Genomic DNA, 20,082 nt, shown 5'->3' with positions numbered 1-20,082 from the left:
TGATCTCCAAGATCATGATCTTAGCTTGGGCAGGTTCACATCGAACATCATGATGTCTAAGGGCCTGTTTCTACTGACAAAATACAAAAGTACGGTATTCAGTGAAACCGGTTTTCATAATTGGTTATAAACAAAGACTTCATTGCAGTTTAATTTTAACATGAACAGAAACCGGTTTCTCCTAAGGAGGGCGTTGTGCAATGACGTCATTTTTACCCACAGCGAGTTCGTTAGGCGAACTAGCTAGCCAGCTAGCCTCCCCCTCATCTTTTCCTCCCCCCACAGATTAATCACTAGTCTTGTGATGGCGTCGATCCAAATTACGCCCGACATTACTGGTACGTTTGCTAAATCAAAAAATTAAAATACACACTTCGCGCCAAGATGAGAGTTTTTTATGTTCTGAGTACCATTTGACAGCTTGCTAGGTCAGGTCAACTTGTGTCAAACTGAGACCACTATTGCGTTGCAGCTAAAAATTGCTCGGTGAATATGGGTTTGAATACGGTATTTGGCGATCGAGACCAGATTCAATTGGGGTTTTCAAAACCGGTATTTGAATTCGGGTTTTTTTTTATGGGACCCATTTCCACTGACAAGAAAATACGGATCTTTGAGAATACTGGTCTTGAAACCGGAATTCTATTCTCAGCAGAAAAAGGCCCTAAGATCATGATGTTGGACGATAACTTTATCATGATAACTTTATGTGAACGTGCCTATATTCAAGTAAGCTTAGTGGTTAAGACCACAACATTTTCCAGAAAACCTCAAGAACCACAAAAACTGCTTTTATATTTTTTTGAAGATACAGTGTTCTGCTTTGGAACAGCCATCATATACACGTTTTAGGCCTTTATATTTTTTCTTTCCCCTTTCCATAAACATCTTTCAACACCTTAAAAATTATAGCAGCCTTGTTGTGGGTCACCCATACTTTTGATAAAATGTAAAGTACACATTTTGAGATAAGCTATTACTTTCAGTACAGTACAGATAACAAGGAGATAGCAACATTTAGGGTCAGCATGCCTTTTTTATATGCATTTTGAAAATTACTGTTACTTTGTATCAGACACAAATACATAGTGAATTTAACATAGTTATTGATGGTGGTTGTTATTATTATATATAGAATGTCAACACTCAAAGAGAGCTATTAATTAATTCAGTTCATGGCTTTCTAGGGAGCACTTGATGGGGGAAATATGATAAATGTTGCACTTTCCTTCAATACCAAGAGAAATAATTATTCCAGTAGGAGTTCTCTGGCTTTGCCCAGTGGCTCTGTTGATTATGGATCCGCATGCCGCTGCCTGATATTTCAGGTTCATCATTATTCATGTTATTTCATCAGGGACAGTCCCACACAATTTTTCTATTGGGTCCACAAAGAATGTGTCCACATTTTCAAAAATGGGTCTAAATTATGCTGTTTTAGCACAGAATGAGTCCTGTTTTTGAAAATGGGTCCAGATTTCTCATATTTTGAGTAAAATGGGTCAACTTTTGGTTTTAAGAAAATGGGTCCAGATTTTTCATATTTTTGTAGAAAATGGGTCAACTTTTAAGAAAATGGGTCCACATTATTTGAAATTAGGCGTAAAGTGGGTCCACACTAATATTGTCCGGCACTGTTTGAAAATCCTGGCTACGGCATTGTATGTACACTGATATACAGTTGGAGTTGGTTCACTTTTAATGTTTATCCTGTCCATTTTTAGAGTGTCCATAAATTTCTATTTATGTATTGTAATTATTAACCGTTGGTTTGTCAATTGAGTGTTGAATGAATTGCAGCTGTAGACAGGATATTGTTTAGGTATAAAGGCCTATCCAGGAAGTATTTGTACTTGTAGTACTACTTAGTAAACCACTTTGTTATTATTTGGTAGTGATCGTGGGCAGATACAGCTTGTGTTGTGTACTTTTATCACCTTGGAAGTCATTCAAATCTAGCTCTTATACCTACTCATGCTTAACCATCTTTTGTGAAACTATGTTGTTAAACTACAGCCAATAGACAAACAAAATTGCCTTGCAATGCTGAGTAATTATTGTAAGTAATTACTTAGACTACAGTTGTGAACCTTTGCCCTCCACTCTATTTTATATCTACCCCTCCTTTTATACTTTTGGAGTCCCTAGGAGACGACTGCTCTACCCACAAGAACCAAACGTATACATAATTGTATTATTTCTGTTGCTGCAGGTAAATTTAAAATTAATTGATAGTTTAATTAATAATTTAATTACTCATGAAGATTACACTATCCCTGGGTATTGCACATTTAATATTATTTGTATTTATCATCACACATTCTTTATGCTGGTTTCAGAAAGGCAAAATCTGCAATAAAATTCCTCAGAATAAGTAAACATATCCGAGTTATTTACTGCCATGCTACTTGTTAAGGGTTAAGAGTATTTACATTCTGTGCTTTAATTTTATAACTCTGGACCAGGATTACGCTTTATAGGATGTCATTCCTGTTCCATTGATTTAAGAGTACAGTGATAAGCAATGTATAAAGTAAGCTTGGGTGTGTCAGTTTCTATACTATATGCTTGACAAGAGTTAACAGTGAACGTTAGTGAATAAATTCATCTAGATTGTGAAGAAAACGTAAAATGTAAGTTACATGTTTAATTTCACTTGGATCATCCAAAAGAAAAAAAAAAATAGATATTGGTATTGAGAAACCGTGTAAGCCAATAAGTTCTGTATTATAAACCTTAGTTGAACTTTAACATTTCACATTATATTTTGATATAGAATAGTACATTACTGATGTCACATCCATGTGACACTTGCAGCGGCCGTTACAGCTGAGTATCTCCTTAGCTAAGTTAGGCCAAGTAAAAAAAAAAGTTGTTTCTCATCCTAATATTTTGAAAAAAAGAGAATGAGGGCACATTTTTTTTCTTACTCCGAGATGTCAAATCCAAGATGGTCGATGGGAAACAGCTAACTACTTTCTCAATTTTACCAAGTAGACATATTGAAAGCTAATAAAAGATGCACTATACGTGATTCATACCATATGTATCCCTAACCATGAACGATCAAGAGAGGAATTTTACTTTATATGTGAGTTAGCTCGATTTTCATAGATTTCATAAAATAAAGGAAATAAAATTTTAAAAATGAGGCAGAGAAAATGGATGCTGAAGGGGACGAGAAACTAGTAAAATTGTTTATATGGCCGTTTCATACAGTATTTTTTTATTCAGCTGACATAACTTTCTAATTAAACTTCATTAACATTGAAATATTTTTACGTTGTAAATTTATATTGACATTAGATACATAGGATTATACAGGTAACTATATGCTGAATGTTTTATTAAGTGTTTGCTTGGTTTTTTATTTATTTATTTTTTACAATTTTATTTAAACACATTAACATTCCTGATAATTCTGTACAAGTATCTGGATTTTGAGCATGAATGAAAATTGGTTTCCTTCACGAATTAAGTTGGAATAATATGTAGATAATTCATTTAAGTTCTAATACTTGATCATACTAAATAGCGGCACTGACCAGGGCTGGAAAAAGTGGACGGCTAATACTGTATACAGCAAACTTAAAAATTTCTTGATAATTGAAAAGCAATTTAAAACACTTTAATTTAATTGTACGGAATACATATAAAATACATTAGGTTAATATTTCAAAACATAATAACTAATATTTAATATAAATGTATTAAATGAGAGAATTATACATAATATTCTGTATGTATCAAAATGTGAAAAATAGACAATGAGCCATACAAATACTTACCGTCATTTGACCCACTAAACAAGTATTGAACTAGATAACTTCAATATTATTGAATTTATTATTTATTCAATAATCATGAATATTATGTAACAGACTGCCCCTAAAATTTGAAATAATTAAATTTTTTATTATCTTTATCTTCATAGGAAATTTAAAACATGTTATTAATGTTTTAAGTTCTAGTGATATGTTTTATTAAATTTGCTGCCATTTCTATAATATCAAACTCATAGCTATTTATTCATTCATTCATTCATTCATTCATTCATTCATTCATTCATTCATTCATATTCTTGCTTATTTCATAATTAGCTATTTGACATTTATCTTCTGATTTTGCATGCAGGGAATTTGCTTGCATATTCTAATGAGAATATCATGGTTTGGAATGGGGTTATAGCTTGGTGGTTGCCTTCCAATCTTGGGATTCGGGGTTCAAAAATCTTGGTTCAAATCCTTTGAACCACTAATATTTGTTCATTGCTTATCACATTGTAGTACAGTATCAATTAATTCTTTCTCATTATATTTCTCCATGATTAAAAAAAAACACTTGGTGAATTTTAAATGAGAGGCAAGGCAATAATACATTAGCATTACGGTGTCTTGCATAGCATTTACTTATCTACAGCATCCTGGTGATCAATTCTGCCGATTGCCTTGGGATGTCTCACCTGCCGCTCTCACCTGAACTGACGCTTCAGCATTTCTAATTAGTTTTATTTTCTAGTATTTTTATCGATCGAAAGCATCACAAACCAAATTTTTTATGTGAACCAAGTTGTACTAGGATTACAATTAATCTCAAAATTGTCAATCATACATTTTTTATTAAACATCCTGTTGTTTTCACATTAGAATGTATTTTATAAGAATATTGAAACCAAGGATAACATTGATAATGTGATTTGAGGGCTTTGAGTAAATAATATGTCAGTGTTAGCCAAAGCGTAGACAAATTATATTCTTACAAATTATATTTTAAGATCATTCTAAATAAGAAAATGTAAGCAATTTTAATATGAAATTTAATTTTCTGTTTAGCTACAATATAGACAAAAAGTTTCTAAAGAGGAAAATTTTATGCTGTATAATATATTCTCTTTTTTTCTCTCTGTTGAGTGCGAAAACTATATTTACCTAGTGTTGTATTTTAAACCCACACCAGTATAGGCATTGTTGTTTTGGTGTTTTGCTATTAGATCCGTAATTATTATGTTCTGCAGTTGTGCGTGTATTTTTTTTATATATATATTGACAGAAAGTGACCATTATTTCCAAGTAGTATGCACACTCGGTGTGCTAAGTAATCCAATGACATTAATAATGAAGCAGTATTTAAACATCAAATTAAATCATGACTTTAATTAAAAAATTATCCTAATTTAGTTGGTAAATTGCTATTAATTATAATTACTTAACATTTATTTATATTTCTAAGGTCAACAAATTTGCTATCTCACGCAGTTTGTTATTAGATAGGTTTTGTTTATTCAGACTCTAACGTATACACTATTTGATATTATATTGAGACTATCCCTGAATTACCTTATTAGCCACACCTGTTGTGAAGATGATCCCTGAAACCTCCCAGTCACTGTGCTTGTACATTGATATGATAGTTGCGGCAGTTTGCTCATGTGCACCTAATTTGCGTCCAAAATTAGCATACGACCCTTGTGCCGGCATTTAGGTAAATAGAATCATTGTTGAGAGTGATGTTGGGAAGTGATTGTGTAGGAGGAGGTGTGTACAGATCACATTCAATTCATTTCTATACTACTACCTGCTTAATACTTGAATATTGTTGATAAACTATAATACTGTGAAGACAATCTGGATTGAAATATTAAAAGGTGAGTTGAGTTTTCTCATCAGGTAGAAGTGCTACCTGTCTACAGGTAAAATTTGTCCATGAGATTATTTTTTTTAAGGGCTCATTACTAGATGATCATGAAGTCTATGTAGTCTGTATATAAACTATGTGCTTTCTTGGTAATTAATTTCCCATGGGTTTTTTATGCGGTCCGCAGAGCAGTGTAAGCTGTTTTGCTAGCATTAGATCTGCAATATTCATCATTCAGAATAGTGGTTATTGTAAATTAACGTTAATTGAATGGATTGACCCTTCAAAAGATGGTCAATAAATAATTAAAACATGCATTATCATAGCTACATGTTCTGTAGGCCTATTAGGGAGAGACAAGTAGCATTAAATTAGTCAATAAAAATACTGCAAGTTTATTTCTGCGGTTCGTAACAACTGTATGTTTCTTGCTGTAGAGATTTTTCATCGCAAAATTACGCCAACATGTTTTGTCACCCAATTTGAGGTTCCATTTAGGTATGCATAAATAAGAAAATTGTAGAATACGACATCCAACATTTGTGCATTTTTTTACAAACTGCTACTGTGGGAGGATGAGGTCTGCCACTTCGCCACGAAAACAATCGGCCTATCATCAGTAAAAGAAAAATGTTGTGACCTGCGATTACTGTATTTAGTTGTTAATTTTGTGATCAAATAATAAAGTGTACTGTTTAGGCTTAGATTTATTTGGTGGATCAAAAGGTACATTATCAATTATTGTTATTAAACTTTATTTGGGCTGTCTCCCACACCCACCCTCTAAATGGATGTGTCCCGCTTGATGAACATAATGTCCCGCTTTCGAGATCATGTGTCCTACTTTCAAATGTTTGGGGAATTGGATGGCTGGATTGGTAAACCTAGAAGAGGAATTGGTTAAATATTGTTATAATATAACAAATAACAATCTAATGTTTAATTACGAATGAATCATTAAAAGTTGATGTGATGTGATTCCATGTTAGGCTAGAATGTTCGCTCATGCATGAAACAGGTTGACACCTTAAAGCTCATGACAATTTCTTGTTATGACCTTCAAAAGTGCCAATCACATATCAATAAGTGACACCAGGCTACATATAATTTGTAGCTTGCATCAGTCTGGATCATGCTATCCTCCCAACACCTGTCTTCAGGTGATGCACACAAATAGTATTTTTGTAAACTGAAATTTTCAATTTATTGAGGTATACACCTTGATATTGAGGTAAAAACACATTTTATACAAACATTGAGGCTGAAATTGCTAAAAAATTAAGGACAAATAAGAACAAATTGAGGCTGAGGTAAAATGTCAAATGAGGTTTTTATTTAAAAATGGTTAGAATAGTATATAGAATATATATATACTGTCTCTTATACACATCTAGATGTGTATAAGAGACAGGATTTTGAACAGCAAATATTAGGCCCCATAATATTACCAATGATCACAAGTAAATCAATGGTTAGAGACACATATAAAAAGTCATAAGAATGGAATCAAATTTATATTTAAAAAATATGTTTTTTTTTGTACCAGTAAACATATTTGCAAGAAACCCTGAGCTTTTCAAGTTGAAAAGCTCATGTTGATTGAAAAAAAAAAAAAAATTAGATTTTCCCCCAAATTGATGAGGGAGTGGGTAATAAACTAATAATTTTTTTATGGCGCCTAATATCTGCTGTTCAAAAATAATTTTCTATGTTTGAAATATATGTAAAATAAAAATAAGAATAAAATAAAAACATTTTGAGCCTGAAATCGGAAAAAAATTAGAACACTGAGCCTGGGAAAAATTTTACTGAAAAAGTAGGCCGCCTGGGATACAAATTTTAAAATTTCTCTATTGGGATCACACTAAAATTTTGTTAATTCAAAGTAAATTATTTTTAATAGCCCTTATTACCTCTTGTTAATTGAATAAACTCAAGTGAGGGCAAAGTGGAGTAATTATTTGTTTCTTGTGTAAACATCACATTCTTGGTATAAACAAGTGTCTATTATTAATTGATAGAAACCTTATTAGTTTGTAACATTAACCCTATCTTAAATAATTGATTGTAGACTAAGTATGTAAAGTAAAAAAAAAATCCTCTTTACCATACTGATACCTTAGATCACCATTTTAAGGATGAGCAAAATATGTACACTCAACTATCACCTCATTCCACCTGTTAACGCCAAGTACATTTTTTCCATCGTACCCCTATCGGGCCCTTTCCCAATCCCATCTTCCTCCCCATTAGCACTCTATTTATCCTCCCCATGTCAGTCTACTCCCATAGGCTCTACATCCATTGGCCATCATTCCTTGAGCCCTCCCGTCTCTTAACCCTTCTTCATCAGGTTTCCCATGTTAATATCGCTAGATGCTGTACATCACCGGTATCAATCAATTTTAATTATACAATAATAAATTGTAATTGATATTGCTATAAAAATACTGATAATTTCAATATTCCGGTACTACTGTAGTTCCGTAAGATCAAGGAGTTTATTTTTAAGTTGAATTGTTTTGCCAGCATAATATTAGGGAGCTTTCGATTTGCACAACAACGAGATGCTAGAACGGAATCACTCATGCATGACCGTCCTACTCTTTGCATGCAGTATGTGGATTTGACCAAATTGCGTCTTACTGTCCATGCGACATGGAGAACTTAACATTCTCGCATGTGCAGATGACTTTTAGTGACGTCGTTACGTTCTGCATCCTGCCATCATCATGCAATCGAAAGCTCCTTCCCTAATAATAATGGTCGACTTATAGAGCGCATAATGTATAGACCTCTATGTTCTTAACATTATTACCCCCGGTCATTGGACCAAGCACATTTGGAATTCATACTCAGGTAGGTCCCTGGGGAGAATTCCATAATGTTGCAGCTGTATCAGCGCATTTTATGTTTAAACCTACTAGGTAGGTACGTAAATTAACTTCAATACTTGTACTCCTAGGTGGAGAGAGACAATCGCAGGTAAAGTGCCTTGCCTAAGGACACAGGTAAATGCACAGCGAAGGATTGAACCGCTGACCTTAGGTTGAGAAGCAGAACCACAACCACTGGGCCAAACCAATCTCTCTTTAAAAATAGATTTCTAAAAATAATTCAACTGTAAAAAAATTAAACTGTCTGAATTTTTAATATCTTCACAGGAGTAGAACAGATGCATATGATTGAAACATAACAATATGGAAATACATTTTTTTTTTTTCTGAAACATGTTTGACATAAATTAACCTGAAATGTCAAGAGTTCAAGGAATTGCAAAGTATGTTCTTAGTGAAGTATACATTTCCATTTGTGTTTTCAAGATAGAATAAAATGTTGCTTTGGGTTTCATCCAATAAGGAGATCATGATTTCAGTATAATATTTTGAAATATCCTAATTGTTGTTTGCAAACATGATTATTCTTACCATCAAAAACTTTCTCATTGAAGTGTAGAAACTGTAATATGTTCAGATATATGGTGATAATACTGTATACAATAGAGTAAAAATTATCTCATTTCTTGAAGCCACTTTTACTATACATACAGTATATCTGCTACATAATGACCTGGTATATGATTGTTATACCCAGTAAACATATCAATTTTCTAAACAGGCCAGGTACTGTAAGCCATTTCATCAGGGCCATTTTTACCAGCAGCCATTGTTAGCAGGATCGCCACATTTTGTTTGGACCATGTTGTATACTATTGTATAGTACTGTACATACATCAATTTTATTTTGTTGGTTTTTAAACCTAATCATTTTTTTTTTGTAAATGGGGAGGTGGGAACTGGGCATTCTAATCTATTTTACTCTGCAGTGTGTGGAGCAATCTGTAAGTAATCTAGTGACAATATAACTTTGGATTTTGGAAAGAGAAAGTGATATTGTTTAATGATAACAAGGATGAGATGCTTTCCGGTACAACCACGAATCCATGTGTATCGTATTTATTATGCAAACTTATTTCATACGGACACCTTACAGTATATGAACTATCCACACACATCAAGTGCAATACAAAGTGCAGTCCTAATTAAATGATAGAAAATGTTCACATTGCTATTTTCCACTTGCACTGCTGTTTGGTAGTCCTTGATGTCAAGACATCTATCAATAGCCAATCTAATTTAAATTAAACTCGTTATGAGTGTTTCATCACCTGAATTTCAGATAGAGACCTTGGTTGATTTTCAGCATGGAGGAATTACAGTAGATTTCAACAATCAAAATTGCAACTTTGAACCTGCCTGTACCCAGATCATTATCTGAGGTGTCACAATATTATTAGCAAGCTTTTTTATTGACACTGTCTGATCTGTTGTTTGCACTGCATTGTGGTATACTGTATGTTCTTGCAAAACGCTAGTTCCTTATTGAATTAATTTTTACTTCTGCGAGTCCACGCTTGCGGCATTAACTATCATGTTGAAGGTACAGTAGATTGATAAAAAGGGTATTTTGCAATTGGGCACCCTGTAAATGTGACTATTTTTGTTTGAAAATTTTGGAAGACTATAATATGGTGGATACTACTACTAGTATTAGATTAGAACAGGGCAGTTACAATAGACTGAACAGGCCTGCACCAGTAGTAGGTAAACAGGGCAGTACTGACACACTTGTAGGCATACAAGGCCATTTCAGTATGTTAAAACAAGGTTGTTCTGGTGGTAGGCAAAACAGGGAAATTTGCTGGGCAGAATTAGGCATCATAAGTACCAACTGATTGAATCAGGGATGTATTAAAAATATTGCCATGGGATAACAATCTAAATTCTAACAAAATTCATATACCCTAGTCTAGGCATGTAACCATTCATTTCATGTCAGTTTTATTTTAAACTTTCTACCTTATACAACATTCCTATCGTTTCAGTCTACCATACTCATTTTATTCCCTCAACCTGTTACAATAAATTTGTTTTATATTTTGGGAATGAGCTCATAAATAAAGTGGGAAACCTAGGTAAATGGAAGGAGGATGGATGATCTTATTGGATAAAAAGTATAATAAACTTCATACTATGAGTCATTTCATAGTTGGATGGATCTGTTTATGTGCCAAATTTACCAAAATACTTACTGGCAGATTCTTAACATTTACTGTAGCAACACATTGGTGGTTTGAATTTGGCACAAGTCCATTGTCTGGACTTATCCGAAGTTGCAATTGCCAAGTATATACTTTATTTTCATAGAGTTAATATTCACATTTAGTAGTCACTGTCTGTATCATTTAAGTACACAAACTTTTTCATATCCTTTTCTTTTTTTATTATTTAAATGTAGCATGGATACCTATGACCCAGTATTTAATTGAAATAAGCTAACCTTGTAGCCCTTATCTGATTAGATAATAATTAATAATTAGAATAATTATCATCAATAATGTGTACTTTGAAAGTATTTTTTTTGTTACAAATTTTCTGATGATATTTAAATTCAAAATTCAAATGATAAACAATTTGTAAACAGTACTCAAATATTACTACCTAATAATGATTAATGGAATGTACTTTGTATATTGAATCATTTCTTGCTTGCTTAATTGATAGATTGATAGATTGATTGATTAGCTATTATAAAGATGTCCATCCAACATAACTGATCAACTGGTACCTTCAACTATGAGTTATTTCATAGTTGAATGGATCTGTTTATGTGCCAAATTTGGCAAAATAATTACTGAGTACATTACTATAGTTGGCAGATTCTTAACATTTACTGTAGCAACACATTGGTGGTTTGAATTTGGCACAAGTCCATTGTCTGGACTTATCCTAAGTTGCAATTTCCAAGTACTCAGTATATACTTTCTTTTCATAGAGTTGATATTCACATCCAGTAGTCACTGTCTGTATCATTGTAAGTACATAGCTCATCAACTGGTACCCTCAACATCAAGAGTACATAAAATTATAAAATAATATTAAACTAGTTTGTTCATCATAATACATCGAGAATTACTTTATAAGCTGGGATATTTCATTGATCAATATAATTTAAAAAAGGAAGACCCATTCAGACTCTTTTATTGATTCCACAAGATATCACCACCACAGTGGCTTCTTCAAGTGTGATGAAGCAGAATACAAGAACAATGTGTATAAAAGCAACAACAAATAGTACAGTGCAAACAAACAGAAGATAGGACCATTGACAAAGTGGCATATACAATGCAGTACATATGAACTAGTTTATTAAACCAAAAGGCATAAAGTTAATTATTGTATTGTTAAATGATCGGTCAGACCATACAGTAGTCGATTTGCTTGTCTATGTATTTATTATGTCGATTAATTAGTAAAAACAAATCTAAAATTAACAATTTTTGTGTTGGTGGGTGGAAAAATGGATAAAAATTAGGAATTAAAGATTTTTGGCCGGGGCAATTGGTTCACAAATGTACAGTATGCAAGGTTGTAGGCTGAATGTAAACAATGTGAATGGTCATCAGTTCAACCAAAGATTATATAAAATACAAGTAGTTAAATAAATTTTTTAATTAGTCAGTTCGTATTTAAATTTTTTTATTGGTATTCAAACACCATGAGAAAATGGAATTTGACTCCCGTGGTAACTATCCTATCTCCTATACACTACCACTGCCAGGGATGGCACTGTACTATATGTAGCTCCCATGGATGCTCAGGGTCCCAGCCAGAATTTATTGACATTTTTGTCAATAAAGTAAAAATGTTGTTACTGGTAACCTAATAGAGTAATCGCAACTTGTCAACAGTGGAAATTGTGTTGTAATCTGAACTTTTAGAATGTGAGAATATACAGTACTTGGTTTTCCTTCTGGCTATATTTTGATGCATGTAGGATGTGTATTTCAGTGATTTTTTTTAACAGGGTCACTGTAAATTGTTCCTCATTTCAACTTTTCAAATAATAAACCAGGAAGTACAGCCAAAAAAAAAAAAAATCAAATTATTTATATTATAATTTACCTACTTGTTTGTTATTTATTTAATTATTTTGATGTAAAAACAAGAAAGTAAAATCCATCTATTTCTATTGAATAATTAAAATATGTACTGGTATTATATTGCTGACAATTGTTTAATGACTATTGCATCCAGTAAAAGAATAATTAATAAACTGATTGGTTGATAATTACACTTTAGTCTGAAATAATATTTCTGATTTAAATTAATGCCCAATTTCTATACCATTTCTGGCATACACACACACAAAATTATAATTCACTCTAAGATAATGTTGTTCTTTTTTTTGCCAAGAATGGTATACATCACATGTAGTGTAAATTAGGTAGGCCTATTGTAAACACGGGCATCCAACGTTGATGTTTGATTCCTATAAAAATAAAATGAAGAAATTACCATGAAGATTCTGTATTCTCCACATAATCTAGGTCTATTGTCAGAATGTTATTTAGGATGGAATATACAGTTAGTGCATGAAATCAAACAAATAATTGAGAATTAGAATTGAATTGACTATTGGCCTGGCTGATAATTGAAAGCTTTTGATTGCACAACGGCTATAAGAAGATGTAACAAGGTTACAGAGATTCCTAGGTAGTAGAATGCAGTTACGTTAGCTCTCATTCCCTGTACTGTAGGGTGTGGTTTCGGTCAAATCAAATTTATTTCATCTCGTTAAATTTGTCTCGATACATACATTTACAACTGATGTGATGTGCAGATAATGCAGAATCCTTCTTCCTAGGACTATGTTGTACGATGTCATCATTATACTGCGATCTAAGACTTAATTCTTTGAATGTTTTCCCCTTTTTATTACAGTAGTTACTTTTTTTCCTAGGTCTGTCATTGCAGGCATTGTCAGTCACAGCAGTTGTTAATGTACGTTGGCTGCCATCAAAGTACAGATGATAATACTGTAGGATACATTTAAGGGGTGGAAATTTGAGTGGAGACTGGCAAATTCGCAAGAGTGATATAGAAGCTAAGCCCCGTTGGGTGCAGTGGGGCCTAGAAAAACTGGGTAATTTTGTGCTTAAAGCTGTAGTCATTGAATGTTGACATAGATTGCGGAGATATTGTAGATAGCCTAAACACGGTTGTATGACCGCTATGCAGCACAGCGTGCAACCCCCGTTTTTTACCCCCATAATGAGACTTTTAACTTGACTTGGTGATACACACACTGTTGATATTATAATTTAAATCATATGTTGTTTATTGCGTTTTTTCATCGTATTTTTGAATCTGTTAGCATTCCATAATTTTAGCTGTTGCCAAATTGTGAATGCCCATAAGTCGTGTTTGAAAAGGTCGTGCAGATATTTAAATTGAATTCTAAACAGGACAGTAAATCATTAGATTTTTCAGCAAAGTAATAAATTACAATTTTATGGGGAGTGACAACACTGCTAATTATAAATAACTTGACATACACAGAGAATATGGATTTTAAACAATAGTGTGTTTCTATAAATTAACCTGTAATTTAATGGCATTCCTTTTGTTATAAATTTTTTTTAGTCTGGGGAAAATATTTTTTCTTCTTGCAAAATCTTTATAAAGCCATTTTTTTTTATAAAGTTTGTTAAAGAATAATTAGTATTTTAAGAACTAAAGGAGAAATAAGAAAGGAATATCAAAAATAAATAGTTATAATCCATGTTTTTTAGCATGTTTATTGGAAATATAAATTTTTCCAATTTTTTAAATTTGTTTTTCGTTTTACAGATGGTTTCTTATAATTTCAGTTCAATTTCTAAAACTCCCACTTTATCTTGGTCTTATGTTTGGTAATTTACTATAAAGCTTAAAGGATATCATGTAAAACAAAGCAGTACTATGTACTGATAAGTATGAGTTTAACTATTTTTTTTTAATAAGCAATAAGCTAAAATTGTATGCAAACTGAATGTATTATAAAAAAGATTGATTTATTTATGAACTGTTTTATATCCCTTGAACTTAAGAACGACCCCTCCCTGATGGAGTCAAAACATTCCTGATCATGCATTATTTTATTATTACATAAAATATTAATGCAATTGAATCTCAATTTTCAAGGATAATTATAAGGAAGTATGTTGTGTATGTGATGAAATGCAATAAATTATAATCAATGTGTAACAACAGCATAAAGGAAGGAGATGACTTATATTATTTACGGTACTGTAGAACATTCACCATTATGTTTGCTAGAGGCAACTTAGTAAATTTTAATGCATACAAATCCTTTATGCAAATGAGTTAGGTTGACTCATATTGTTTGTGTAAGTTCTTTGCAATGAAATTGTTGGTTTACTATTTGTTTGCTAACAATACTTCAAGGAGGTGGCTCTCATATAGAGTCTCACTGCAAGCACACAAGGTGAGGTTCTTGTTGTAGCTGAATACAGTAAATTATCGTTATAAATTAAATTGTTAAATTTTAATTTGTGATTAAGCTGAAGATCTGACATTCCAAGCAGATTTACTATTTTACTATTGCTAAAATCTCTCAAATTCTCCCTTCTCTCCACATCAAAACCTACAGCAAATCATGGCAACTTAAATTGTTAATTTAAAATTGAATATAACTGTATGAATAATGCAGGTTAAAATGCTGAAAAACATTGAATATTAGGGCATCAATCCAAATGATTTCTCCCCATACCGTAGGCTTAGTTTTCTTCTTTTTTTTTTTTTTGTTTCTCCAAATTGTTATGTGTTTTGTTTTGTAGAATTTGTTGAGGGCCCCTTTGTGTCAGCTTTTTAGCTGTAAGAACAATGTCCAATAAAAGTAAAATAAAAAATTAGCTTGTGAAGGTCCTAAATCACCCTGCGATCCACTTCCAAGCACCGAAAGGTCCACTGATTAATCTCAGATAAGAAAGTATAATACATACTCCAAGTATTGAAATACTGATGATGACATAATTAATGTCGAAATATTGAATCCCAACACGATGGCGTGTATTTCAATACTTGGAGTATGTATTATACTTTCACTTCCAAGCCTTACATAGGTTTACTGTAAAGGACAGACTATCATCAGAAGATAGCATTGGATTCACATTATATCGTTTAAGAAAACAACTAAATAATCATCCGAAAACCATAAAATTCTCTAAACAAAGATTATTTTATAATTAATATTTTATAATAATCTTCATTCATATCAGCTACTGGCATTAAATTATACTGCACTATCATATTTTAATAAACCTTCATACTTTCAAAAGGTGAAATTTTCCTACTATATTTATTAACAATTTAATGTATTTTAATAAATTTAACAGTGAAAATTAATTAATTATTTCAATCAGTGGATTTTGCTTTCACAATTTCAAATAATCAATGACTTGGAAAAAGGGCAAACTTGTGAAAATGATTGTAAAACACACGGATATTACAGTTTTACAGTCCTTTGAAAATTTGTTCAATTCATAAACAGGGTCAAATGAGAGACAATGTGTGAATTCAATATTTGTTTAATTAAGCTGAAATTCTCGCAATTGGCCTCACAGTGAGATGACGAGCTGTTCTAATAACACCATTCCGCAAAAGTAATTAGCTACAGTACCTACTGACTGATGTCGAGCTTGTTACTGTACATTAATTAAAAATATTTGATGACAATTAATGAATATTTGGATACAGATAAACAAATTTATGTAATTATGAAACTACGAGAATTGAGTCTTTGGTTTTTATTGTGTTCTTGTTAATGATAGTTAACCTATCTACTGAAGGGCTCATTTGGATACCCATTTATCATACAGTAAGTACCATCTTATAATCCAGGGGGTGTAGAGTTTGGTGCTTTTCTAGTACCGCGGGAGTTAAATTAGCAACTTTTCCACCTTTTTTTAGTTAAGATAGGTCCATGGCATTGGTAGTACAGTAGGTTGTATCTGTTCACAATGAAAGTTTATCTTACCTTATCAAAAAGTTTATCTAATCTAGTCTTCTAAATTAGGCTAAATTTATTAATTTCCTCACAGCTTACACAAGATCATATAGAGCCAGCTTATAGCTACATAATCTGTTAACTGATTTAATGACAATTACAGAATAATTTTTTAATCCAAAATGAATTGTTTTAATTTGGGTCACTACATTAAATGGTAATTTTTGAGTAGGCCTATTAAGCTTGGTTCCATACAATCACTACATGCTATCGCTGGGAACTTTCGGTGATGCTGATTGGTTGGTTGAATCGGGAAGCCTTCCCGATTGCTTTGGGGCTACTAGCTACTAAAAAAAAAGCAGTTTCTCGTCCTAATATTTTGAAAAAAGAATGAGGGCACATTTTTTTTTTTTTTTTCACTCCGAGATGGAACACCTAAGATGGTCGATGGGAAACAGCTATAGTACTACTTTCTCACTTTTATTTTACCAAGTACTGTAGACACATTGAAAGCAAATGAAAATACTGTAGCAATAGTATATCTATTGTATGGAAGCAAAACTTCACTGTAGTCTAATTAAAAGGGTTACCCTTTTAAAATACATTATATGCCTTTATGAATGGAAAATTAAAGATTATATTTATGAATTAATGAATAATTATTTTCTTTATATTAAAGAAAATGTAAGATAATTCCTTCCCTATATTCACACACATTTAAAAAACAAATATAACATAAAACAAGGTACCAGAATACAGTATTATCAGATACATTCCTGTCTCAAATTTTCGTTAATGATTATCATTCGCTAGTTACATTTCAGTAAAATATTGTATATTTAAAGTGTTGGAATCCAGAGCCAGGGCCCTTGAGACATATTAGAAGTAATAAATCTTGATTATGTGTTTGTGGAATGTTGTTGAGAGAATACAGCTTTCCATACTGTACTGTAGCATTAGACTGTGAGAGAGTTTGTAGTGAACTGCTTTTGATGTAGATTATTTTGGATCCTAAGTAATATTTAGTTCAAGATTTTTTTTTTGCCTTGTTTAGCGAAACCGCCGCCTGCTAATAATGGTGATTTCGAATCAAAATAAAATTGCATTTTTGGACAATTAGTGCATCCGCCGCCATGAAAAAATGGAAATTTCAAGAAAAAAAAAATTTTCTTTATTTTTCTTACACCCGCTGCTACCTTGAAATCGCCAAAAATAAGATATTTCTTCATACTCATACGGGTGTAAATTTAAGGCATTTAACCATCCCATTACTACACTGTTTACACTCACCAAAAAAATTTATTTTATTTTCTGCCAAAACTATTTGCTGAATGAAAAACCAAAATTTTATTTTTATTTTTTCCCCGCCCTCCTCTGACGATCTTTAAAAAAATTATTTCACGAAAACAAGGTGTAAAAAAATTCTTGACGGTCTGTAATAAAAAAAAAATGTCCCTGGTACTGTAAGGTTTTTGTGGCTTTATTATGGTCTAAAATTACTTTTAGACCACAATATTAGGGATTAGCAATCATAATAAGGTTATTTGAGATAGAAAAATTATGATTTTTAAAAATTTTTTATCCGACGGCCTAGTCGTTTGTCGGACGTCAGGGGGTCCAGGCTTGTCTAATGGGGGAAATTTCCCCCTGCTCCCCCCTCCCGCTGACACCACCACTCGTCTCAGTTCCGCAACTCAGTAAAGAGTATACATGACAGTTTAGTGTTCTTATTCAACCACTACTAATTATAATATTAATAAGCATAGTGCATTTCATATTTCAACTGTTTTACTAATCTGTGGTATACTGTTAATATAGAATATCTTCAAAAATTTCAATTGCTTATTTTAAAATAAATTAAACTATTTATTACACTATTTTCACTTTTAAAAAAATTTTATTTGAAAGACATATTGGTTGTCAGACCAATCTAAATTAATCCGATTTCTGTGATGATGATTATCATTTTTATCGTACCAAATAGAACAGCTTAGCTCAGTCAGCTAATCTGTGATAGCCACTGTGTGCGCTGAACCATGAAGATCTCTATGTCCCGGTTCAATTCCCATCGCTGCCTCTCTTATTTCAGCTGGAGGTCTGAAATAAAAGTTACAATAGCGCACCGTCTTTCAGATGAGACGTTTATGCCGTTGGTCCCATTGCACATTAAAGAATGTTGTACACTCTTTGGAAAGGAGTAGGGGATTGTCTCCTGGTATACTGTCCAATCACCACCAGAAGGACCCACTGGAAATAATTCTTCTTCTAGACTTTGTAGGCTATACTTGGTGCTTACACCGAAGAAGTCCAATCCAAATGTCCATTTTGAATGTTTTATGTTACCAACTTACAGTATTTATTCAAATGTACATACAAATATAACTTTAACTAACTATAACTTTGTTGCAAAACATGTTAATATTCTGTTAATTGGTATATTATTTAGGTGTTTTACTTTTATTATGCTGTCATAAATTCTTCTTCACAGAGACAAAATATGATGGATTATAGTTCCCTATCACCCATTGTACAGTACTGTATTTTATTGTTGCAATATGCACAGTGTCAGTACTTTAGAATCTCATATTAATAATTCTGTGTATTATAATCAATAGATCTATTTATAATTTCAAATTAACTATCTTTTATTGACTATGGCCTGATGGTGTGAATAAATATGGCTGCCAAGCAGCAGCCGACAAAATATACAAAAGTCTCAAGTATACAAATCACAAGACGATTGAAAGAAACGTTTGTTGATTTTTGTATTCTATTTCGTCTGTTAATTGTATTTAGGGCCAATTTGATAGCTTTGCTATTTGATAATAGACGCAATGGTGTGGATTGTCAGGGACTAGAATTGTTTGTGGTGTATTTGCTTTTTTACAATATTTATTGTATACGGAATAGTAGGTATTGTAGTATATCCTGTAAGTGAGTCTATACCTTTATCAATACTTTTGGATGACTAAATTGTAAGGTTTGTTTACTGGTAAGCACAGGTGTCTGTTTAAGTCCAAATAAAAAAAAAATTACTAGTATCTTATCCCGTCTTGCTTCCATTTTCTCTGCCTCACCTTTTTTTCCCCTTTTATTTCCTTTATTTTACGAAATGTACGAAAAATTGGCTAACTCACATCAGTAAAATTCCTCCCTCGAACGTTCGCGGTAAGGGATTCATAAAGTATGGTGGTATGAATCATGTCTAGTGCTTCTTTTATTTTCTTTCAATGTGTCTACTTCGTAAAAGTGAGAAAGTAGTAGCTGTTTCCCATCGGCCATCTTGGATTTGCCATCTCAGAGTTAAAAAAAAAAATGTGCCCTCATTCTCCTTTCAAAATATTAGGACGAGAAACTACTTTTTTTTTACTTGGCCTAATATGTAGCATGAGCAAAATCCAATAATTACCATAAAAAGGTAAAACTCTAATATGAAAAACTTCACAGATATTTGACGGAACAGAGTCTACTAAAGTTGTTAACTTCTTCTATGAGTAGAGTACACTGCTCTTCTTACACCCTTTGAAATTTGATCTTCGTTTAAAGTTAAAAAAAGAAGTGATTTTGTTTGGGATCTTGGTGTATTTTGTTTTTTTG

At 32.3% G+C, this 20,082-nt stretch overlaps 1 protein-coding gene across 41 annotated transcripts in view; it reads left to right on the top strand.

Moving 5' to 3' along the window:
- LOC117121821 (ankyrin-3-like) overlaps positions 1–20,082 on the top strand; it is a 136,233-nt gene that overhangs the window by 11,856 nt on the left and 104,295 nt on the right. Inside the window, exon 1 of one of the 41 annotated variants that reach the window (XM_033267151.1) lies at positions 5,489–5,644. The exons of 39 other annotated variants lie outside the window; for them this stretch is intronic. Coding sequence is in view for 1 of the 2 variants with exons in the window: in XM_033267148.1 (XP_033123039.1) it covers positions 10,066–10,074 (9 nt within the window). In the remaining variant the exon portion in view is untranslated. Of the gene's footprint in view, positions 1–5,488; positions 5,645–10,050; positions 10,075–20,082 lie in introns of those variants that run through there. One more of the 41 variants, XM_033267148.1, reaches the window with a different exon arrangement.

The sequence above is a fragment of the Anneissia japonica genome, unplaced genomic scaffold, assembly GCF_011630105.1.
Source record: "Anneissia japonica isolate Jap-2015-1 unplaced genomic scaffold, ASM1163010v1 scaffold2392_len1475705_cov187, whole genome shotgun sequence".
Lineage (NCBI taxonomy): Eukaryota > Metazoa > Echinodermata > Crinoidea > Comatulida > Comatulidae > Anneissia > Anneissia japonica.
Note: the sequence above shows the minus strand (reverse complement) of the source record. Positions and strands in the feature narration are given on the sequence as shown.